General features: G+C 54.5%; 8 protein-coding genes across 8 annotated transcripts; 5 read left to right on the top strand and 3 right to left on the bottom strand.

The window, feature by feature from the left end:
- Positions 1-142: 142 nt before the first annotated feature.
- LTR77_008502 (uncharacterized protein) lies at positions 143-1,727 on the top strand (the record flags this gene model as incomplete). The annotated part of the gene is made up of 5 exons (XM_064805734.1): positions 143-265; positions 316-622; positions 672-1,273; positions 1,325-1,456; positions 1,509-1,727. The coding sequence occupies 5 exons, from the start codon at positions 143-145 to the stop codon at positions 1,725-1,727; spliced, it is 1,383 nt and encodes a 460-aa protein (XP_064656194.1).
- A 341-nt stretch (positions 1,728-2,068) lies between these two features.
- On the bottom strand, positions 2,069-2,563 carry LTR77_008501 (uncharacterized protein; the record flags this gene model as incomplete). Its single annotated transcript, XM_064805733.1, has 2 exons — positions 2,069-2,490; positions 2,512-2,563. The coding sequence occupies 2 exons, from the start codon at positions 2,561-2,563 to the stop codon at positions 2,069-2,071; spliced, it is 474 nt and encodes a 157-aa protein (XP_064656193.1).
- Positions 2,564-2,825: 262 nt separating this feature from the next.
- LTR77_008500 (uncharacterized protein) lies at positions 2,826-4,301 on the top strand (the record flags this gene model as incomplete). Its single annotated transcript, XM_064805732.1, has 2 exons — positions 2,826-4,017; positions 4,069-4,301. 2 exons carry the CDS (start codon positions 2,826-2,828, stop codon positions 4,299-4,301), a joined length of 1,425 nt encoding a protein of 474 aa, XP_064656192.1.
- A 647-nt stretch (positions 4,302-4,948) lies between these two features.
- On the top strand, positions 4,949-7,691 carry LTR77_008499 (uncharacterized protein; the record flags this gene model as incomplete). The annotated part of the gene is made up of 2 exons (XM_064805731.1): positions 4,949-5,049; positions 5,207-7,691. The coding sequence occupies 2 exons, from the start codon at positions 4,949-4,951 to the stop codon at positions 7,689-7,691; spliced, it is 2,586 nt and encodes an 861-aa protein (XP_064656191.1).
- Positions 7,692-8,467: 776 nt separating this feature from the next.
- On the bottom strand, positions 8,468-13,668 carry LTR77_008498 (uncharacterized protein; the record flags this gene model as incomplete). Its single annotated transcript, XM_064805730.1, has 2 exons — positions 8,468-9,913; positions 10,039-13,668. The coding sequence occupies 2 exons, from the start codon at positions 13,666-13,668 to the stop codon at positions 8,468-8,470; spliced, it is 5,076 nt and encodes a 1,691-aa protein (XP_064656190.1).
- Positions 13,669-14,327: 659 nt separating this feature from the next.
- Positions 14,328-16,112, top strand: GSH2 (Glutathione synthetase; the record flags this gene model as incomplete). Its single annotated transcript, XM_064805729.1, has 4 exons — positions 14,328-14,638; positions 14,769-14,844; positions 14,899-16,008; positions 16,062-16,112. The coding sequence occupies 4 exons, from the start codon at positions 14,328-14,330 to the stop codon at positions 16,110-16,112; spliced, it is 1,548 nt and encodes a 515-aa protein (XP_064656189.1).
- A 1,175-nt stretch (positions 16,113-17,287) lies between these two features.
- On the top strand, positions 17,288-20,527 carry LTR77_008496 (uncharacterized protein; the record flags this gene model as incomplete). Its single annotated transcript, XM_064805728.1, has 2 exons — positions 17,288-18,164; positions 18,216-20,527. 2 exons carry the CDS (start codon positions 17,288-17,290, stop codon positions 20,525-20,527), a joined length of 3,189 nt encoding a protein of 1,062 aa, XP_064656188.1.
- A 1,256-nt stretch (positions 20,528-21,783) lies between these two features.
- LTR77_008495 (uncharacterized protein) lies at positions 21,784-22,550 on the bottom strand (the record flags this gene model as incomplete). Its single annotated transcript, XM_064805727.1, has 2 exons — positions 21,784-21,959; positions 22,271-22,550. The coding sequence occupies 2 exons, from the start codon at positions 22,548-22,550 to the stop codon at positions 21,784-21,786; spliced, it is 456 nt and encodes a 151-aa protein (XP_064656187.1).
- Positions 22,551-22,959: the final 409 nt, after the last annotated feature.

Genomic DNA, 22,959 nt, shown 5'->3' with positions numbered 1-22,959 from the left:
TGGGTGGCGCATTTTAATGCATGCCCACCTCAGCTGTCAGTCTGTGCCGTGATAAGGCTACGCGAGCTGAGATGGAACTAACATGGTCACGAAGTAGAAGCAAGATCCAGAAGTCGGCAATGTTGATAAAGTATGAGGGAGAATGAACCCGCCGCCGACCGCACACGGGTCGGGGTCTTTCGATGAGCACACCCTAGATGAAGGCTGTTCAGCGATCAGATTCGCAGAGGCCACAGCGAAAACTCTTGATCTGTACATCTTCGCGGTCAGTCTCTCCAAGTGGCGAGCAATGAACATGTACTGACTACTGACCAGAGTGGTTCAACCGATGTGTTCGAAAGTGAGATAGCAGATGACAATGCTCTTCAAGCATGGATCAAACAAGGGGGAGTCTACGACCGAGCCACAAGCAGAGGGCCTGTTGCTGCCGGGCTTCGACTCCTCTGCCTCCTTGACCATAAGCCGTCTGGCTTCAAGTTGAAGCCTGAAGTGCTCAAATCGATGATCAAGTCCTTGGGCTTGCCGCAAAGCTACCCAACCGACTCGGTGTCTGTAAGGGTAAATGGAAGGCAATATGTGACCGATCCATCATCAACAACGACCTCTCAAGCGAAGGACATCAGTGAGCTCCTCAGACCATATCAGATCTACGTAGCCCTGACTTCTCCCAGCTATGTACTTCATCTCTCCCTCCTTCCGAGACAACGAGATGGACCTGGCCCTATCATACAGCTCCACCACCCGAATCACCCACGGCGTTCTCGTGATGAAGGCTGCTCCCCACAGCCCACTCCAAACCATCCTCACAACCCTCCGCCGGTCTCCTGCACTCAGCTGCCACCCACTGCTCCTCCCAGCTCTCGCTTGTAACGCCTGGATCGAGATAACCAGTGACCAGTACTGCGGCGTACACGAAGGCATCCGCGAAGTGCAACGTACGAATGACCTGATGCCTACTTACTTCCTGGGCGAGAAACAGGACCGTGGAAAAGACTACCAGCACATCGACCAGTCAACCGTACAGGAGAAGCACAGACTTACCCACGAGAGGATTGTGCAGCAGCATAATTATCTGCTCAATGGACTTTCGTACTTCGTCAAGGATTTTGTCGATGCATTGGAGGGCGCAATGAACCATCCGGCGCTGCTGCAAGTGGAAGACGGTAAGAGGGAGGAGATGCAGAGGTACATAGAGCGGCTGGAAAGGAAGATGAGAGTCGGTATGAACTTCCGGGAGAGGTTGTTCGGAAAGCTTGAGATGCAGGTGCAGGCGGTAAATCCTCTCCTCGCCACGAGGCGTGAAGTCCTGCTGACATGAAGCTAGCTGTACACTCTGATGCAGCAGCACGACAGTCGTACCAACATCGAGATCGCAACACAGACGAAGCGGGATAGCTCAGCGATGAAGACGCTTTCGCTCGTGTCCGTCATCTTCTTGCCGCTCACAGCGGTAGCGGTACGTGGTTCTCGAGGACAGCTCTTGTTGTGATGCTCACGTTTGTCTTTAGTCTGTATTCAGCATGGACCCGTTCGTGTCGAGAGATGCTTCCGAAGGCTCCCGGGTCATAGTATCTTCGCAATTTTGGATCTACTGGGCTGTCGTCATCCCGCTCACGTCGATGATATTGTGCGCTTGGGTCGTTTGGATCAACCGGGAGCAGTTGCTCAGTCGTAGAAAGGTCGGGTCGCGGAAGCAGCAGCAGCCTATCAGTGATAAGAAGGTCTGAGTACGAAGGAATGCATTCTAAGTCTTGAGTGTCTTGACTGTCTATATTGACGAGTCGAATATCGTTGTTCGACTTAGCAACCGGTCTCATTTAAAAGCAGCACAATACATGTCGTGCTGAGCTAGATGTGCAGCCATCTGCTACTTGTCACTGCGGAGAGGTCAGTATGTGCACCAGGGCTCATGACCAGTCGCTTCTTACCTCCACTTTGCTATCTCGCATTTCCTGCCTCCACATCTCTACAGGTAGCGACTCTCTGCCGAGCCACTTTTGGACAGCGGGCCTCAGAAGAGCCTCACATTTGAGCAATCACTTTAGCCAGCGCGCATTCTTGTTCCTTCTTAGTCCTTCTCGCCCATCCCGTAGTCCTCCATCACAGTCGCCACCCTCACACCTCTACTTTCCGCAATCAACCCCATCAGACCTTGCCCGATGTCCTTGATCTCGTTGTACTTGTGCAACAGCGAGATGTGCTCCTTGATCGTCACATTAGCAGACGCGAGCGCTGACTTGGTCTTCTCGTCTTCGGCCCAGGAGTCTGGCATTGCAAGTCCAGATGGTAGTTTAGACTGGGAGACCAGAGCAGCGCGTTGATCCTGTAGGGCTAAGAGTTTTGCTTCGAGGTCTACTTTCTTGGCTGCTAGAGCTTGGAGTCGGGGGTTGGACGGTGGTGAGGCTTCAACTGGATCACTGTGAATGCCTGGGACTGGGGCCACCGCCTCATTCTGGGACGGTGGGCCTGGCGAGCTGCGCGATCGTCTGTCTGATGACGGTGGTGGCATACTTGTTGCAGGTCCATCTGTGCGCGTAGGTGAGTCTTGTGAGGCTGAGGCCATTGCGCCGTTTGGTTGGCGAGAACTACTGCGGCCGCAGCGTAGATAATTTGGATCGTATGTCTCTTCTCGATCAGCTTCCCTCGACATGTGATGGACGTTGTCCTTATGATATGGGTTAAGAACGCGTGAGCGCGTGCAATCATGGAGTGAGGTTGGAATCAGGGTCTTTAGCGCGACGCTAGCATCTCAGTGAGTCTCCCGCAAAGTCCGCCTCCCTCATCTTCAACTCCTTGACGCCGCTCGGGAACGCACCACCACAACCATGCCAACCTTCCGGACAAGACCTACGATTGCCCTCGCCATACTCGCCTCCCTCACTCACACCGTCTCCGCGCATGGAGGCCATGACCACATCCCCGAAGGCAAGGTCATCAGCGCTGAGCCCATCGATACAACACTCTGGATCCATATCTTAATACAATGCACGGCATGGGGCATCATCATGCCTACGGGAATGGTGCTCGGCTTGATCCGCTCGCGATGGCATGTGCCTACCCAGGTCCTTGGGGCGTTAATAGCGATACCAGGCTACTTCATGGGGCACATGCACAAGGGACGACAGTTTGGGAAGAACGCTCATGCTGGCTTCGCGAACTGGCTGATGTTGATGTTGATCGTTCAGTTGAGCATGGGCGTGATACTAAAGCTACACATTGAGCGAGGGTTTCTAGGAAGAGTACGGGGCTGGGTGGTAAAGGGCCATGGATTCCTTGGATGTGCTATGCCTATCGCGACATGGGTGCAATTCGTGTTTGGTGGCATCGCGGCACAAGGCTTCTGTCAAGGCGAACATACCGGACAATGCGCAGCTCATTTCATCATGGGCTCGGCTTTCATCGCCTACGGGATCGTGCTCACGACCCTTCTGCTGAACGGACAAGCGCTTCTGGCACGCTCGGGCAGAAGTCAGGAGTTCTTCGACAGCCTGGTCATCAGCTTGTGGGGCTGCGTCAACACCTTTACAGAACACCGATGGGGTCACGCGTGGGTGAAGAACGACTTCCAACACACGAGCATGGGCGTCATCTGGTGGGCGGCAGGTTTGGTAGGCGTATGGCTCTCGCGCGACCGCGCCGGACGTCCAAGGCGTAATTTGATCCCTGGCATCGTTATCATCATGACTGGATGGGGCATGTCCGGACATCCACAAGATCTGCATCTCTCGACAGAGGTCCACAAGACTTTCGGCTACACTCTGATGCTAGCCGGTCTCACCAGGATCATCGAGATCTCATTCGTTCTCAAAGACAAGAACACCCTCATTGGACCTGAAGGTGGAGACGTGGACGAGGAGATCCACAGCTTTCAATACATTCCAGTCTACCTGCTCTACGCATCTGGCTTCCTCTTCATGGGCGCCACCGAAGAGCAGATGGCGGTGCTCAGCGCGGCTAACGTGACGCACGTTAGCTACATTCTTATTCTGTTTAGCATGGCGTTTCTGCTATTCTTCTGTAAGCGCTGTCCACCCACTACACCTACGGACTTTGACTAACGTTTCACAGTCGTTCTCATGCTACTCCATCTGTACTCCGCGCACATGGATCCGAACAAAGCCAACAAGCCGTCGAAACTCAATGGCACAAACGGGCCTTCACGAGCCTTGCCAAACGGTCACGCGAGAGGCCACAGCGCAGCAGAAAGGCAGCTGAGGGATGTACAGGAGTTTGAGCTTGAAGCACTTATGAGTGATGAGGAGGACGCGGAAAGCGTGAAGATGAATGGAAGACATGGTTGAGAATGGGAAGGTCCTTGTTTCTTGCTTGCGTTCGAGCCGTCTGTACAAACCTGGGTGCACTGGTCAGGCGTTACGAAATGGCCACTTGTCTTGTGTATATTATCTCATCGTTCATGAAACGTACCGTCCAGCTGGACGCTCGTGGCGCTGTATCTCCGATTATCTCTGATCACGTGTTTGTGTGTCCAATGCGGTTAGCGTACCGGCGGGAGAGCCTCACTCCTTTACAAAACATCGCTTCTGATCGTCTTGTCCTAACGGGCATCAACCGACTGACACTTCGACAGACGACGGATCAGCCGCCAACACTGGCCCCTTCTAATAGGTACAAGCTTCGGACCATTTTCTAGGGACACGCCTTACAGGAATGTGGCAGTGCCTGCAGGCTAATGCAAGCTTTGGAACTACCAGGCCAGGCGAGCGAGGGAGGAACGCTGGACAGAAGACGAGGACTTTGAAAGAAACGTAAACCAGCCCCGATGATGGACTGTCTTCATATGGCCAGATTGCCGACGAGGACATTTGAATATCAAGCCTTTTTTTTGGAGAAGGCCTGGATTCTCGTCTACTGCCAGGCGGTTATGCTGCAGTATGCATTGCTCCCGACAAGGTATAGCTCTATGCAGGCTTCTCGAAACGACGCAGTCATGCGGGTGATTCTGCGAACCTCCAGTAGCCTCACCGGAATCGGGAACTTGCGCCACCACGGAAGATCGTGGTGGTGTCGTGACTGTCCTGACTCCGACAGGTAGGTACTTGCTTACGAGCTTGTGAGGTATCCTCTCTCTCCATCTGCCTCTTCTCTATTTCCCACTCTTCACGAAGCGAACTACACTTGTGATGGCTTTCGGATGCGGAGTGGGCGACATCATCCAAGTAACGCGGCTGCTCTCGAATATCACCAGGTCTTTCAAAAACGCGCCCTCCGACTTCCAGGAAGCTGAAGAGACAGTGACCAACCTTGATCTCCTCTTTGCGTCCATCAAAAGTGAGGTCGACAAGCCGGACTCAGTTTTCACCCGGGACCCAGCGTCCGGCGAGCGATTCGAAGCGCTCACGCGATCGTGCATCTCATCCTTGAACAGATTAGACGATCTACTTGCCAAGCACCAGAGCTTGGGGAGCGATCACATCAAAGTCCTCGACCGGTTGAGGTTCTCCAAGAAAGACGTTGTCGAGATACAACGAGAGCTGCAATTTCGACATGCTACTCTCGCCGCGTTTCTCGAGACGCTAGGACTGGGCGGCGTGGGGCGGATAGAGAATAAAGTTGATGGCCTTGCACAGCAACAGGATAAGATCATCGAAGCTATTGACAAGATCGCACTGCAAGCGAGCACACGGCTTGAGACGGCATCAGTGTTCTCGAACCACAGCAGCGATGACAAGGCTGTGTGGCGACAGCTGCGGCGCGACTTGAACGGGGCTGGCTTCAAGTCGTCTGATCTAGAGAGGCATAAACCTCTCATACATCAGAAGCTGATGGAGCTGCAAACCTCAGGTATGATCGAGTGGCACGCTCCGGACGGTGACGATGATAACAAAAGCGAAATGTCTGTAACCTGGATTGGACGAACAAAGAATAACTACCGGCCTCCAACGGCGGAGACGGTGTATGAAGACTCGGACGAGGAGGACAACTACACTCATCGCCAGTTCAGAGATTCGATGGACCCGCTGTTCGAGGAGGAAGAGGAAGACATTTTGCACCGACCTGGCGTTCAAAGCGAGAAGAACAGGACCTCGAACGGAAGGCCACCTCCATATCAAGCTTCTACGACGGGCCCCACGCTTCAGATACCCATCCCAGTACCACATCGAGCATCGCGGTCAGCGGGAAATTCTCCACAGTCGAGTCCAAATGCATTCGCGCCAGTGCATCCTGGCTTTGGAGGCAGCTCGCCTCGACAGAGGAGACCAGGCTTTCAGCCACTATCGCGATATGGTAGCTCGCCACGCGCTGCCACGCAAGCCATGCCACGAGCGGCACGGCAGCAATCCGACCGCCCTGGTAGCTCTGGCAGTGGTCGTGGCGATGAAGGACTGCGTGTTGGGAGGCGTTCCGCTCCGAATATGATCTGGCGTTATCGCCGACCTGCGGACATCCAACGGCCTCCCATGCAGTCTGCCGATCTAGGAGATGGTACCCTGCCGAAAGCTGCCTCTGAGGGGAAGACGTCAGATGCACAACGTCTCCTCATGCAAGGCTACAACATTGAGTCTACGGGCTCAAGAGCAGTAACCGAAAACACTGCCTTCGAGAACACAACCGCCCTTTTCCGAGCAGCTCGAAATGGACACTTTGAAACCGCACACATGCTTCTCCGCCACGGAGCTAACCCAAACGTATACAAAGCCGACGGCAAGGGCTTGCTGCGTCTCCTGGTCAGCGATGGTAATACAGAAATGGTGCGACTGCTACTGGAGTACGGTGCCCATCACGAGAAACAGGGTGCTCTACCTCAAGCAGCTCTATTCGGGTATCTCAGTATCGTTCAGCTATTGCTGAATTATGGCATCGACATCAACGAAGTCGAGAAGCAGACAGCGCTCTTTCGGGCCTCGTCAAACGGCTATTCAGACATCGTGGATCTCTTGCTTCGAGAAGGAGCCGACACTGGCTTCGTGGCGCCTTCTGGAGCCAGTGCGCTCTACAAAGCCGTCGTCAAGGACCACTACAAATGCGTCAGAGCACTACTTCTGTACGGAGCTCGTCCAGAAGTTGGTTGCGGACAGGACGGCGAGACAGCACTATCCACTGCTTGCGCTATTGGCCACGAGCCAACCGTCCGTCTCCTCCTCCAACGCGGTGCTAGGCCAAATGATCTGTGGTTCCGCCGATACCAATCTGCCGTTCAAAGACGAGATGGATTGGTTGAGGAGTGGTTTGCCGACGGTTCGCTGTTTGCAGCCGCACGGGTAGGAAGGGTGAACATCACGAGGCTGCTGATAGACTATGGTGCGGACGTGCACGCGAGGACGCACTTCGGCCAGACAGCGATCGATCTCGCATTCCAGAATGGCTATCTACCTCTAGTAGACATGCTACACGCAGCCGGGGCACGTCTAAGTCCAGAGACGATCGAAGCAGCGGAGAAGCGAGATGCATGGGAGCGGAGACGGGAGGATCAGAGGTACAAAGACGATCCGAGAAGGCCACGACATTACAGCACCAACGGCGTCGATCTCGAGCGCGGCGAGGGGAGAGCAGGAGATTCACAAGATCAGCGGTTGCAGATGTCAGAGTTCAAGCGGAGGAGCAAGAGCTCAACTACTGTTCGGCAGAGTACACGGGCAAAGGGCAGCTCCGCCGGGGGAGGGCTCAAAGTTGCTACTGCTGCTACCACGGGGATGTTGCTGCTGGATAGTTTGATGTTGCTTGGGGGTTAGAAGGACGCCAGTTTCGCAAGGAGGTCTTAGTCTGACATGAGTTCATCTCCAAGACACATATAGCTGGAAGGCAGTATTCTGTAGAAATATACCCTCTTCTGTACCGCTACGGTTTTGGAGACGAGCCTCCCTTGATCCTTGCCAGGACCTGACCTCCACTGTGGAACAGAACGTCCATTCTAGTGCCGTGTCGTGTTTTTCGACACCCCGTCGCTTGCTGAGCAGGACGTTGGCCGTCTCTCTCCCGCTCAACGGTGTTTAGAACAGGTTGACCGCGACGTGGGTACTTCTCCGAGACAGGTGTCTATGAAACACAGTCGCCTGTTGCATTATATCGTGACCACACGGCGTTGGTCTTGGAGAACCATCATCCAATCTGAGCTTTATACTTTGGCGTTGCACTTGGGGGCTCGCAATCCGAGCGCATGTAGCGGTCTCCCAGAACCCATTGGTCCTAAGTTATCGAGCAGTCTGCTTGAGTCTCTTCAAGCTGTCGTTTGCTTCGAGCACAGTCCAACCCAGTATCCACCTCCGGTAGCCTACAGGGCGGACCTAGACTTTCCATACCATTCCTGAACTTTTGCCACCAGTATTCAAAGGAAGTGGAAGTGGACAAGACACATGTCAGATGAGTTTCGTTAGTATTCACGACTGTACTAAACTGCAGCAAGCTAGCTCGTAGGCCTGCTTATGGGGTATCTCTGTAAAAGCAACCATTCCCTCCATCGCTCCCACTTCTCAAAACGCCATGAACACCCTTCGCATACTGGAGAACACTACTTCGCAAACGGCGACCCACCCATGCTCGCACCAGCAAAAGTCGACGCCGGTGGCTGCAACGCCGCGCTGACGCGCGGTACCGGCTGTGTAGCAGAAGGCCCGGCCATTCCAGCTATCGGCGGCATCGTCGAAAGCAACGCCTTCTTCCCCCTCGGCCTCTTCTTGCCCATCGCAATCTCCTCATTCACCTCCTTCAGTTCCTGCTCGTCCAGCGGCGCGTCCATAGCATCCTCGTGCAACGTCTCCATCGTCTTAATTGCCCTGATGAGCGTATCAATCTTCCCAGGCTCTTCAAGCCCGTCCCCGTGTCGGAGAAGCAACTTATCGAGCACCTCCGGATCGTTGCCAAACTCCGCGTTGAGCGGCTCCTGCGGCACCTCTCGCGGCTCATAGAAGTAGTCTTTGGCGTTCCTCTCTGCGTTGCGGCGGGGATTCTTCTTGTCGACTACACGCTGGGCTAGCGATGTCTTGAACATCTGCATGTTGTAAAGGTTGCTCTCGAATGTCCCACCAGCAACGAATCGATACACGAAGACGGGTTTGGTCTGGCCGAGGCGGTACGCGCGACCAACCGCCTGCTCTTCGTGGGTCGGATTGAAGAGGAAGTCCATGATGAAGACTCGGTTCGCGGCGTGGATGTTCAAACCGACACCTCCGGCTTTCGTGGAGATGAGCATGATGTCGAAATCGCCCTTGTGGAAGTTCTCTATCAGGCGTGTGCGTGTGGGCATTGTGGTCCTGCCGTCAATGCGGCCGAAGTCGCCGAGTTCGCGTTTGCGCGTATCCAACAGCCGTCCCACGTAGTCGAGCGTGAGAATACTGGACGAGAAGATCAATACCTTGTCTCCACATTCGAGAGAATAACTCAAAAGCGTCATGAAGATGGACATCTTTGCAGATATCTCCGGGTTGATGTCATCGTCGAAGCTGTCCAGTATGCTGTTGATCGTCTGCTGAGAGAGCCCGAGTGTGTAAACGTCCTGTTCATGAGGGTCAGACTCCGATTCCGCATCCTTCGGTGAAGCAACCGCGAAAGGCGTCGCGGCTCCGCTCTCTGTCAGTGGAACGTTAGAGTCATCAGGATCCAACACCTCTGTGTCTTCGTCGCCATGCGCGTCGACTTTATCGCGAGGCATATCCACTTCGTCCTTGCCTGCTTTGCTCTTCTTCTTCTTTGGCGGCTGCAAGAGCTTGTGACGGAACGCATTCGGATGATTCGTGATCAAGCTCAAAACTCCAAGACGACCGAAGAACATAAACTGGCTGACCTCGTCCTCGCCCTTATCCTTGTTGACCAGGGCATTGACTGTCGTCTTGTAGAGTTCCCTCTGCAATTCGCTCAAGGGCACCGTGATGACGTATTCGGTCTTCGGCTTCAAGCTTCCACGGAGCACTTCAATTGTCGCGCGATGCACCTTTGGTTGTACTTCAGCGTGGAGGACCTGTAGTGATGAATAGAAAGGTCAGCAGGTATCTCCGAGAGGGTACTGGAATGAAAGAGGCCCAGGCCAACCCATGACAAGTCATCGCCTTTTGGAGAAGCCTTTCGCCCGTTAGTTTGACGTACCCTGAGTTTCACGAGGCTCCTCCGTTTCTCGGTCGAGGTGCTGGTGGCAAACGTCCCTTGGACGATAGGCTCGGCAAAGTGACTTTTGAACTCGATGTGGTTTCCCAAGAAGCCGGGAGCGATGAAGTCGATGAGTGAGAAGACCTCGCCCACTTCGTTGCTCAGTGGTGTACCCGTCAAGCCAATTCGACTTTCAGTTTTCAGCTTCCTGGCGGCTTTCGAAATACCCGTGCGCTCATCCTTGAGTTTGTGGACCTCGTCGACAACCACAATCTCAGGACCCTGGGTCAGTAGCTCTTGCACTCGCACGCTCTCGTCATCCATAGCCAGCGTGGAAGTTCTGGCCTTCACAGACTTCTTGCCGGCTACCATAGTGGTGAAAATGGTTGTACCAACGAGAACCACACCACCGTGCACCTTCCAGTCTTCCAGCTGTCGCACATTGGATTCCATAGCTTTGGACGCCCCTGACTCAATAATGTAGACATCACCAAGCTGACCTCTGGCCCACTCCCCCACCTCGCGGCGCCAGTTGGCCATCAGAGAGGCAGGGCAGAGAATCAGAGTGCGGAGATACCGGTCTCGCATCGATCTGCGGCGCAAATGCTTGGGCAGCTGAGATCGGATTTCTTTGTTGTCCGAACGGGCACATTCGTTGGCCGTAACCAGCAGCGTAATGGCCTGCATCGTCTTGCCCAAACCCATTGTGTGGGCAAGCATGCAGCCTTGTGCGCCATCATCCTCCTCCTCTCCAGTAGCCGTTATTTCCCTCCACAGGAAGCGAACACCGTCAATCTGATGAGGCTTCATCCGCCGAGCGATGAACTGTGGTATGAAGATAGGAACGGCATCCTCGTCTCGGACTGGGTTGATCTCGATCTCGACAGGAGCAGAGTCACTTCCTATCATGGAAAGCAGGCGAGCTGGGTCTGTTGTCTGAGACTCGTCGAAACGGCGCTGGCGTTCTGCAGCCACACCACGTCTTTGCTTTGCACTGGCATCGATCTTGACCTCGCGCTTCCGCTTCTTGTGGGGTGTGAGGTGCTTCGCCGACAGTCCATCGACCGGTCGCTCGTCGCTCGAGGATATTATCACTGGAGCTGACGAGCTACCGATCTTGGACGAGGTCGACTTCGTGGCACTTCTCTGCGCCGGACTGGGTTTCGAAGGGCTGACGAGGGTCCTCTTCGTGAAGCATCTGCGCAGCATATTGGAGAACAAACCGGCCTGCACCGGGTCGAACAGGACTTCGAAGTCGTTGTCTGGGAGAGCAGCCACTGCGTCCTGGTCTTTGTCCAGAAACATCCAGCGTATATAGAGCTCACGGGCATGGTCAAGGACGTCGCTATGATCCAAGTCAAGCGGCTCATTCGAGCGAAATGCCTTACAAGACTCCACCAGGTCCGCTTTGAAGGTCGGTCCCAGCTTTCGCAACAGATCGTCGAGGCCACGACAAACGTCACCTCCAGTTTTGCGGACAAGGTGTAGCAGTATCCGCTGCCTGTCCTTGTCCCGTGCGAGCTTTTTGAAGTCCCAGGCATCTATCTCCGAGGGCGTAGCATCCATGGCATCGCCAGTAAGCGGTAGAACTTTCTTCGGACGGCCTCGCTTTCTAGGAGAAGACTCAGTCAGATTGGATGGGATGATGCTGGTTCTCCTCCGCAGGCTTCCCACTGGTGCTTTCGGGGTCGAGCTGTGTAGTCTGAACTTGATCAGTTTGGAGGGAGTCACCAGCTCGTCCTCGGAGTCTGGAAGCTGAGAGCCAGGTGTGTAGCTATCGTCCTTGCTACCTGTGTCGAGAGGTGGCGGTGCAGCTTCCGCGCCCGTCAGAGCATCTGTCTCTGAGTACTGGTCATCTCCCGTGAGGTCAGCTCCATTCAGGTCGGCTCCATTCAGGTCGGCTCCAGTCAGGTTGGCTTCATTCAGGTGATCGTCCTCAGTGTCCACTACAAAATCGTCCGCAGAATCTACTGCTCCAATATCGGCACTTGCAGAAGCAGGAGGACTGTTTCCGGGAGTATGGAAATGCTCGTCATCGTCGTCAGCATCGTACATAATCTCTTCAACTTCCTGCTGGTCCTGAACGGGCTGCGATGCCGGGGAGAAACTGAGTCGATCTTCAGGGAGCGGAATTAACTTCGCAGACTGCAAAGACTTCGCTGCGGTAGATGACGGTGGCACGTTCGCACGCCTCCTGGTGACCTGAGCAGCACGATCTGGCTCTTGCCTTTGCTGCCACACCGAGATCTTCCAGCGTGCCATCTCGCGATTCTCGATCGTGCCTTCAAGCATTCCGCACTGTGCGGTTAGACTGCTCTCGCTGAACCAGGTGTCTTTCAACAGCTCGCGCTTCAGCGTATTAAGGTGTTTTGTCAAGTGATCGATCTCGCTCTGCGCACTGGCAATCAGGCTGGCGCGGACCATGCGGCTTTTCTTCATCTGGTTCCAAATTTTCCGCTTGCTTTTCTCTTCCCGCTTCGGCAGCTTGTCTTGCCACTCTGCAATGCTTTTCGCGATGCACTCTTCGACGATCTCAATCTTTCTCTCGTCGGTGATGTTGTCTGCTTCGGCAACTTCCATTGCTTGAGACTCATCGTCACTGCCGGCAATACTCTCCTCCGGCGCCTCTGCTTCAGGGTCATGCTCGTCCATTTCAGCGCCGAATACGGGCAGAACGTCGTCCTCTTGTGCTTTGTGGTTCTCGAGAAGATGCTCCCACTGCCCATTGTTGTCGGCCTCTACTTCCTGGGCATCGGCTGTATCTGGGGCATCCTCTCTGTCAAGCTTCGTAGCTTCCTCTCGCAAAGCTACCGGCGTGTCTCCAGCCTCGGGGAACTGTATGACCATCGCAGAGCGGACTCCCCTGGATTGCGATTCGCGATACGGGAGAATGCCGACAGCAGGCCGCCCATATCTGCGCAAATCCAGGTAGTCGGTGTTGCTCAAGAAGTGTCGCATCTGCCGGTAAACGTGGTGGATTGCTCCTATTGAGCCTGGCTGGGCGAAAAACTGGAAGTTGTCCTCACTGTTTGCGTGGTGTTTAGACGGCAGGTCCGTATCTGGCATCTGACCTCCAAACGGAGTGCCACCGAAGAAGAGCCGTTCGATGCACATTTCAGAATCCTGAAGATAACCGCCGGCGGGCTTAACAGTGTTTAGAACAAGCTTGCGACGCTTCCTGCCCTGCACATCGAGCACCTGTGTCTCGTTTTGCCTGCTCGTAGGAGGGGCAGTGGCCTGGGTGCTCGGTTCCGGTGGCGCAATTCCAGAGTCAGGTTCTCGAGCCGCGGGGTTGTCCAGAAGTGCTCCGGTCAGTGTAGAAGGCACCTCGTTTCGCTTGCGCTCTTGGAGATACCTCTGTGATTCTCGCCTGAGCTTCGTAATACAGCGCATTACCATGCTGCGATGACCCAGCACTCGCACACCACAGTCGTCTCTCAACGTCTCACTGGTCAGGTCGTTGAGCAGAGTGTAGCCCTCAACCTGGTTCTCTTCTAGAGCTGCGAGAAAGGGCTCCATGTCCGGAAGCTTGCCGCGTGGCACATCTGCGATGTACTTGGTGGCATCGTTACGGAAGAAGTTCTGCACGTCGGAAAGGTCCCAGTCGTATGGGTCGTCTGTAGAGGCCATGCTGCCGCAAGTCTGGTGTTGTTCGCAGTGGTTGAGTTCGTGGTTGTCAGGAGGTGTGAGGTGTGGAGTTGCCTTGGACTTGGAGGTGACTTTCGCTAGCGCGCGCGTCACGTGGTTTCGCGTCTCTTCTCGAGAAAAGACGCAAAAGACAACAAATATCGTGCCGTCAAGACTCCTGGTGGTTGACCTTTGACGCAGAGAAGAGTGGTTCGCAGGTTGAAGGTTGATGTGGACAATAAGGCCGTAGGATCTGTTGTTCCAGTGACGTCGCAACAGCAGCAAAAGAGACACACGAGTGACGGACAATTCGAGCGCTGTCGACAGAGGTGCAAATCTCACATTCACGTGAGTTGTGTCAATATATTGCCACGCCTCTCCTCGAGCAGGACGAACTCCCAGAGTTCATCCGATCGCCGTGACGTCCAGAGGCGGTTCATACTCGCAGTGATGACGGAGAACACTTGGAACGCGTCGTGTAGTAGGCGGAGCTTGAGTGATGTTCTGATTCCGTGCAGCTGCACGCGCCGAGCATGTGAAAGCGAAGGTGTGAAGTCGAAGGTAGCTGTCGGCAATATCTCGGCGAAATGTCGTCTGGGTATTGGTAAGCCGACCTCTTCCTCAAAAACACAACGAATTTACAGGTTGTCCTCTCACAAACGATGGCGGCACCACAAGGCAACATGTACCCGGATTACCCCCCGCCCCTCGGTGGCGAGCAGGAGAAGTATCTTCTCAACAGTCTCAAGGACTTCTCGATCGCCCACGGTCTCGCCGTTCGTCCCACGCCATCATATGTATCTCCAGAGACAGATCCCGCAGTGGCACTGGCGACGACCGCGCCGGTGACCTTGTTTCCAAGCCTGTTCCCTCGAGTATGCTTCGAGCAGGCACGGTCGGTCATTGGAGCATACAATGAACTTTACTCTGCCATCGCCAGTGACGAAACCTGGCTGGGAGAGATTATTGGGGAGTAGGTGCTTTCGTCTAGTCTTGTTTACTCTCCTGAGATGCAAAATTTAAAAGACACACATGCGTTACAGGACGTCACCTGCGTCACTGCCTTACATGTGATCTGTCATACTGATCACCGGCATACGTAGACTAATAGAGATCGACGACTTCATGGCCAACTTATGGAACGTTCACATGAAAGTGAAGAAAGAAGGCTACGCCCAAGTGAGACACTATTCACTTCTGATAGAATCTACCAGCTAGCTAACCATAACCTAGACGCTGAATCTAGGTCTCTTTAGGTCAGACTACATGGTGCATGTCGATCCCTCGGAACCCCAACCTTCAGTCAAACAAGTCGAGTTCAACACCATTGCTTCTTCTTTCGGTGGGCTCTCCACTCAAGTGTCGAGCTTACATAAGCACCTGCTGTCCATTGGAGCGTATCCGGAGAGCATATCAAGCATCGTTTCACCTTCCTCAGTACCACCTAGTCCATCGGTCCCAGAGCTTGCCAAGGGTATGGCGAAGGCACATGAAGCTTATGGGAAATCCAGCGGTGGCCTTCAGACCTGTGTCGTCTTCCTCGTTCAGGACCCGGAACGAAACGTCTTCGATCAAAGACACATCGAGTACGCACTTAACGAGAACCATGGCGTGAGAACATTCCGGTTGCCGTTCGGAAGGGTACTGCAGGACACAAGAGTGGACTCTGATCGGAAGCTGATCTATACGCCACCTCACACGCCAAACAGGCAGTACGAAGTTAGTCTTATCTACTTCCGCGCCGGCTACGCACCCTCCGAGTACATAAGCCAGGAAGCCTGGGACGCCCGACTACATCTCGAGCGTAGCGCAGCGATCAAGTGCCCAAGCGTCTTACTGCAGCTGGCTGGCACGAAGAAAGTCCAGCAAGTCCTCGCCACACCACACTCCCCACATTTGAAGCGCTTCCTCCCAAACGAAAAGCAAGCCACAGAAGTCCTCAAAACTTTCGCTCCAATCTACCCCCTCGACACAAGCACCGCTGGCCAGGAAGCACGTCAACTCGCCACCGATCCAGCAACAGCTGCACGCTACGTGATGAAACCCCAACGCGAAGGTGGCGGCAACAACGTCTACCGCAAAGCCATCCCCGAGCTGCTCAAGACGCTCCCCGAGACGCAATGGCCGGCTTACATCCTCATGGAGATGATCGAGCCGCCGGCACAGAGCAACGTTATCTTCAGGAACGGCGAGTCGCAGAAGGGTGGTGTGATTTGCGAGCTTGGGATGTATGGGGCGTGTTTGTGGCGGCAGGGTGAAGGGGATGGACAGCGTGAGGTGCTGGAGAACTTTGATGCGGGATACTTGTTGAGGACGAAGGGGGATGATTCTGAGGAGGGCGGGGTGAGTGGATGTCTTTGCGGTCTTTTTGGGAAGTTGAAGCTAATGTGTGACAGGTTGCTGCGGGATTTGGGGCCATTGACAGTGCGTGTCTTGTAGATGTGTGAAAGAATGCTGAGACATTATTGCGGTTCGTCGCGCTTTGCGCTGCAGTCTCACCGAACGCTCCAACATGGTCAGATTGTTATGCTTCTGAGTTCTGCCGTCTTTGGTCCGGAGAGTTCGGCTGCATCGCCATTGGATCCACCCCTGCCGTTAATCTAATCTAACCTTGTTTCCCGAGCCGGCAGTTGCTCACAGGGACCTTTGCCCATATCTTGACGACCGTTAGCATGTGATAACGACAGACGTGGTGACTTGCCAGCGCACCCGCAATACTATGTATAAGACGTTCTGCTATAGCTTGCCACGTTGCAAATCGTTCCTGGCGCAAGCACATGAAACGTGGACGCTGCCCCAGATTAGGCGGAGCGTGGCGCCCGCTACTGCCGAGCCCTGTCAACCTTGTCGACGATCTATACTTTTTGGGAGACTGTGCTCATCGACTTCATCTCGCTTGGATGAGCTGCACTGTGCGCAAGGCTGGGGAGAGGAGAACTCGGCAGAAGAATTATAGGAGGCATTGACGCGACGCGCGCAGACAACTTCACGACTCCAGCGCATTCATCTTGAAGACATTGCGCACTAGCTAACGACAACGAGGCTGTGATATAGGTGGAGAACCAGCAGCGACCTGCATGCATACAACATGCATACACACTCTACGGACCGTATCGCCAAGTTGGCGTGGTTGGATGCCCATCAAAGGACCGTGCTGCTGCGTGCACTGGCCGGCAATCCGATTCGAAGATGTCTTTCAATTTCCTTAGCTCGCCCAGTCCACGCAGATCTTGCGCCTGACAGGCTGCTTTTGGGCGCCAGCCGTCGCCGTTGACCATCCTCGGAGGCAGGGAAAGTCTATCAAAAGTCCGAGAGGGCCCTTCGACGATTTGGTTTCTGGGGGATCGTGAGGAGCCATGTTCTTGATGGATTTTCTGCATGGTTAGTTCGTTTCCTTCGGTGCCCTGCAGCGCATACCTTGACATATAGCCCAGGTGTCGTGGAGAACGTCACCGCTTGTCGGGCTTGCAGGAGATACTGCACCTTCTGCTCTAGGGCTGCAGCATTGCTTCAACGGCACCCCGCGACGGCTCGAGGTTGCGGTTCATGGGATTCCTTGCTTCTTGAACGCATCTTTCGGTGTTCGTGATATTCTTACCATCTCGGACGGACGCCGACGACGATGTACTTCCGAGGACCATTGACTGCGGCTCTGCTCGCGCTCTGTTGCGCGCACGATGTTGTCGGACGAGCCGCACTGCATCCAAGACAGGATGGCGGGACTTCAACTCCAGCGACGACGACGGATGGCGGGACAGTGTCCTCGACGCAATCAGTAACCTCGACCGCGCAGTCAAGCCAGACCACTGAGGCTACGACCAGGAAGACAACCGATGATGAGCAACCAACGAGGACCGCACGAACATCGACAGAGTCGACTCTATCAACGACAAGCACATCCGAATCGACCTCTCCCACAGCGCATCACAATACCACCGCCGCTGTCGACAAAGCCGACGAGCTACCGATCCAACCCGAGATCACCCCAGCACTCGGTATCGCTGGAGTCGTTCTCATGCTTACCGGCGCCGCCTACGCAATCATTGGGATCAAGCACCAATGGCTCAACGTCTTCTTCAGCGCAGCGTACCTGACGTCTCTGTCGGTCACAGTACTCATCATCTACGTGATGAGTCCTCCGGTCAGTGATGCGATCCAGGGAGCTTACATGGTTGCGGCTCTTCTCACTGGCCTGATATTTGGCGCCATCTCACTCGTCTTCAAAGAAGTCACGGAAGGACTTGGTTGCTTGTTGGGTGGATTTTGCTTGTCTATGTGGTTCCTCATGCTAAAACCGGGGTCTTTGATATCTTCAACGACTGGACGAGCTATTATGATTGGTGTCTTTTGCGTAGTCGGCTGGTCTCTATCATTCAGTCAATATACGCGCACTTATGGAGTCATCGGCTCTACTGCCTTTGCCGGAGCCATGATCACCGTCCTTGGTATCGATTGCTTCAGCCGAGCGGGCCTCAAGGAATTCTGGATGTACATCTGGGGTGAGTACCTCTCCAAAACGACCTTCAAGACCGTCCACTGACTGGTTGTAGCTCTAAACAAGAATGTCTTCCCTCTCCATACTAATACATACCCCATCACTCGTGGCATCCGAGTCGAGATCGCAGCAACGATCATCATATTCTTATTCGGAGTTATGTCTCAGATCAAGATCTGGAAGATAGTAAGGGAGCGCAAAGCGCGCAGCGAGGAGGCCAAGGAGGCGGAAGCGTCACGACGGGACCAGCGCGATTCCGCCATTGGCAAGACAATCGAGCGCAACAATGGCCGCTCGTTGGCACTGTGGGAGGGGATCTATGGCAACAAGGACAAGGCTTACGTCCACCCAGACTCAGGCGTCGGCACTTCCGTCAACTCTGGCGACCACAAGAAGTCCGTGAGCGTCGCCACGAGAGAGCTTGGCAGTATCGAAATGGACGATATGGGTGGCGTGCATGCAGAGTCCTCGAGCAAAAGCCAACGGCATCCCGTTTTAGTGCGCACTGGAACAGACGAGGAGATGCAACATGAAGATCCCAACACTGGAAACCCGATGAATCTAGATCCTGAAGAGAGGCAGTGGTGGGAAGACTTCCAGTCTACCAAGACCAAGAGCCGCCCCGGGACAGTGCGCAGTGTGGATGAAGGTTCCCTGAACGAGATGCTGCCGTCTGATCGACAGCATGCGCCAGGCGGGCCTGAAGTGGTATCGCTGCCCTTCTTACCACCTGCAGAACGATCAGGTGCACGTACCAAATCAGCAGGCTCGGCAGCTTCAAAGGCGGAGGCCGCTCAGGAACAGACTGTCAACGAACGGAGGGGTGTTGCATTAAACAAGTTGGCGCTTGCTAAGCTGGACCAGAATGTCTCCTCAAATGTGCCTCGGATCGACGACGATAGAGCCTCTTCTGTGGCGGCTACTGCTGACGATGACCGCTCTATGAAACGACAGTCGCTCGCTCCTACGATTCAGTTGCAGAGCGAAGGTCTTTCTCCGTTCTCGGATGAGTTCAAAGCAGACGCACCGAAGTCTTCGAGAACTTTTGGAACGCCTGGCACTCCGATAGAAGATCCGATGGATGAGAACGATGATGAGATGGTCGTTCGGTCGCCTCCGCTTGCAGTCAGGCCTGTGGAGGAGGGCAACAAGGAGAAGCCGGCACACAAGCAGAAGCGACGAGACAGTGCTGGTTCAAGACGGAGATCCACTAGTAGTGCAGGCGCAGCACATAACGAACGTGATTCAGCATCCCAATCCGAAGATGCAGCTTCGGTACATTCATTGAAACGTCATTTGCCCGAGAGCATATCGAAGGTTGCGATGGCGTATCGCACAAACGAATGGGCCAAGCACATCGCGAATGCCGATCAGCCAATGTACGAGGAAGCACTGGTGGACGAAGCCGGCGTCCAGGTCGAGGTTGGACGGCCAGTAGAACAACCTCGCCCTCTTGATCCCGCAGCCCTTTCGGAGACCGCACCTCCTGAGGTCCCAAACTTGTCCAGCAATCCCTCCTTCCGCCAAAGCAAGAGTGTTCAAGAGCCAAGGAGGAAGAGCTCCTCTGGCCCCACGCCTGTCTACGCGTTCTCGCGAGCCGGCTCGTACCAGTCGCTGCAACGACAGGGCAGCAGCAATTCGGTAAACCAGCAGAAGCGGGACACACGAAATGCTTCTGCTCCCGTTCCAACGCTTGTCGAGTCGCCGATCGAAGAAGACCAGGCAACCTCCGGACCATATCAGAGCAGCACACCATTCGCCAGCACGAGCAATCTCTTGGACGAGCGTAACACCCGCCTGTCCCGCCGCACAACAACCACATCCTTCAACGCCTTAGCTTCGCAGCCCAGCCTCAACATCCAAGCACCTACTCCAGAACCAGGCCGCACACCAGGGCCACCTCTAACAGAAGTCGGCTCAATACCAGGCGAAGAGGACCTCACCCTCTCCGAACGCAAAGCCCTCATCGACCAAGGCGCCATATCTCCACCCTCCCGACACCGCCAATCCTCCAACCCCACTCCCCCACGCGCCTCCAACAGCCATATCTACGACTCCCACCAACCGCGCCGCACCAACACCGTTGATATGGCAAGACAGTCCGCCATGCTCTCGCAATGGCGGCAGTCGCTGCAACAGAACACGCCATATCAACCTGTCGGAGTGGCAGAGGAGCAAGCGAGGCAAGCGATGTTGAGTCAGCGAGAACACGCGGGTGCGAAGCGGCAGAAGGAGCTGCAGAGAAGGGAGAGCAGGGATAGTAGGCGCGAGGTGGCGATGCGGACAGGGCAGTTGGCGGGGGCGCATCAGGAGGCGATGAGGAGGATGCAGGCGAAGGCTAACGAGAGTGTGGCGGGTAAGGAATAGTGGGATGATTGAAAAGTGGTGGGAGGATTCTTCTTTGCAGGGTTAGGTTTGCGATGGATTTTGGATGATACCCTCTTTCATGGTTAGGTTAGGTTGGGGCAGCAATGCTTGTGGGTGGCGTTCACGAGGGATGAGGCGACAGGCCTGGGGTAGCATCAGGAACCAAAACAGGGGACATGGGAAAGAGGCTACCGTACAAACAAATAGTAATGTTCATAGTGTAATCAGCATAATGGTACAAATGGCAGCGATGAGCTTCACTCCGTGGTCTTCTCTTGAGCATTCCTCGAACATGTCATTGTTGCATTGTCGGATATCGTAGCAATAGCCATCTAAGAACTTTTCGTCGCCCAGCGTCGGCTTGTTACGCACGTCAGGCGACGTAGTAGAAGAAGTGGCAGTCTCCGCAGTCTAGACCATAAGGAAAGTATATTCAGAAGCCTCTAGGTGAGAGATTGGCTATCGGAGAAGAGGCGAGGAACAGGGGAATAGAATAGCTCTCCGAGATAATAGGAACAGCGTCGCCCAGTAGGAGTCTTCATAGCAGGCCATAGTGTCACGGAGAAGCCAGAACCTGACTGCCACTTCTTCAGCTACGTCGCCTGACGTGAACGACGACGCCGTTTTTATCGATCGTCCCTGGAGCCATATCAGGCAGGTCGTCAATATCTCCATCCGCGCATTTCGATGACCATTCTGCGGTGGTCCGGTGTGTGCCACGCAAACACGAGTTGACACGCAGCGAACTGAACCAGCTCGTCTTCTCCTGGACCGTCGTGTCCTTCGAAATTCCAATCTGCCATACCGCTGTCATCATCACCGGAGAATATTGGCTGGAACGTGGCGTCCACGGGGTTGGTAGGCTTGCGTCCGCGCATCGTTGATTGACTTTAAAAGAAAGAGGCCGCCGTCGTCGTTGATATTTGCATTGAACGTATCCATGTCAAATGCGGGAACGTCCTCTACAGCGTACCTCATCTCTATCTACCCTCCATCAGCTTCTCCTTTCGCATTTGCCATGTTAGAGCGAATTGGAGCGGAAGTCATACATCGCACCATCGAGGCCGCAAGCGAGTGCCATCCGTGCCAGCTCCAGCAGTCGACGAGAAGGCTGGCCTTTTCCAAACCCATTTGCCGGCATTTCCCCCATTTGAGCCTGTGTCTCCGTAAGAGGCGCATGCGGCTGTGACAAAGCGACTATGGCATCAATATACTCGGTCTTTTCGCCATCTTCCATTCCAATCTCATCCCCAGCTTCACCGCTTCTTCCCACCAGCCTTCTTCGGATGTTTCGCGAACGTGATGCGGTTTCGAGGCTTTCGTATGCGCTTCTTCTCGATCTTCGCCGCCTTGTTTTCCTTCTCACGCTTCAGAGATTTGTTGCTTCGCTCAGCAGGCTTTGCGGCAGCTCGGTTGGCGTCCATATCGATGTCTGCGCAAAGAATAATGCTGCGATTAGCCGCCTAGTCCACAACGAGTACCAACTTGACACAGAACGCAAATCTGAACAGGTGGGTATCACGGCTTATGTGGAGCACGCAAAGCTGAGCTGTAGTTCGCCGTTCTCATCGAAGCCTCCAACATCGGTGGAGGCGCCAAGCAGATGGTAGAAGAGATATTCTTTGGCTAGCTCTTTCCGTGCTGGGATGTCGAGAGTGGTTGGGGAATTTGTTGCCAGGCTTCGCGCGTCGTTGTGCAGAAGGGATGCCGGGACCGGGACTGAGAGAAAAGACGAAGACACACCTTGAGTGGCCGAGTCATCCTCCTTCGCTTCTGGTGCTACACCTGTCAAATCAATGGTGTCAGATTCCTGGCCAGTCACTCTTCGTGGAATCTCCGCATAATGCTGCTCACCTTCCTCTTCAACATCCATCTCAGGTCGGGGTGGTTTTGGTTGCTGCGCGAGCTCCATGAGTTTTGCTGACAGTCGGTCGTTGCGCGCTGTCTCCGCCGGACCAAAGACCTTGCGCTTGAGGGCCTGGTTATTCCTCTTCTTGACCGATGCTCTCGCGCTCTTCGCCATGGTGTTGTATCGTTCTTAGTCGCGCGTAGTCGTTCGCGATGTTAGTCGAAGGTCGACCGAACTTTTTGTTAATCCGAGGCACAATTAAGCCACTTAGCGCGCGGGGTCTCCCTAGCTCCCGGACATGACGAGATAACGATACCGCACCTCAAGTCTGGCTCGACTTCGAGATTGAGTTCCGGCAAAGACTTCGCCTGCTTCACATTCACATCGAATGCTGCTGAGGCGCGTGAAAGTCACGCAGTATCATGTGACATCCAATCGCGCCATGAACACATCTCCACTCCGCCGGACAACGTGAACCTGGAACCCTCCTTCCCGCCGAAAGCCTCACTAACCTCACCTCTCCAATCCGCCAGTGAGGTCACACGAAACCTCGTTCACCTGCTTTTTCACCATTCCGCGATCA

The sequence above is a fragment of the Saxophila tyrrhenica genome (genome assembly GCF_035928015.1).
Source record: "Saxophila tyrrhenica strain CCFEE 5935 chromosome Unknown scaffold_14, whole genome shotgun sequence".
Taxonomy (NCBI): Eukaryota; Fungi; Ascomycota; class Dothideomycetes; order Mycosphaerellales; family Extremaceae; genus Saxophila; species Saxophila tyrrhenica.
Note: the sequence above shows the minus strand (reverse complement) of the source record. Positions and strands in the feature narration are given on the sequence as shown.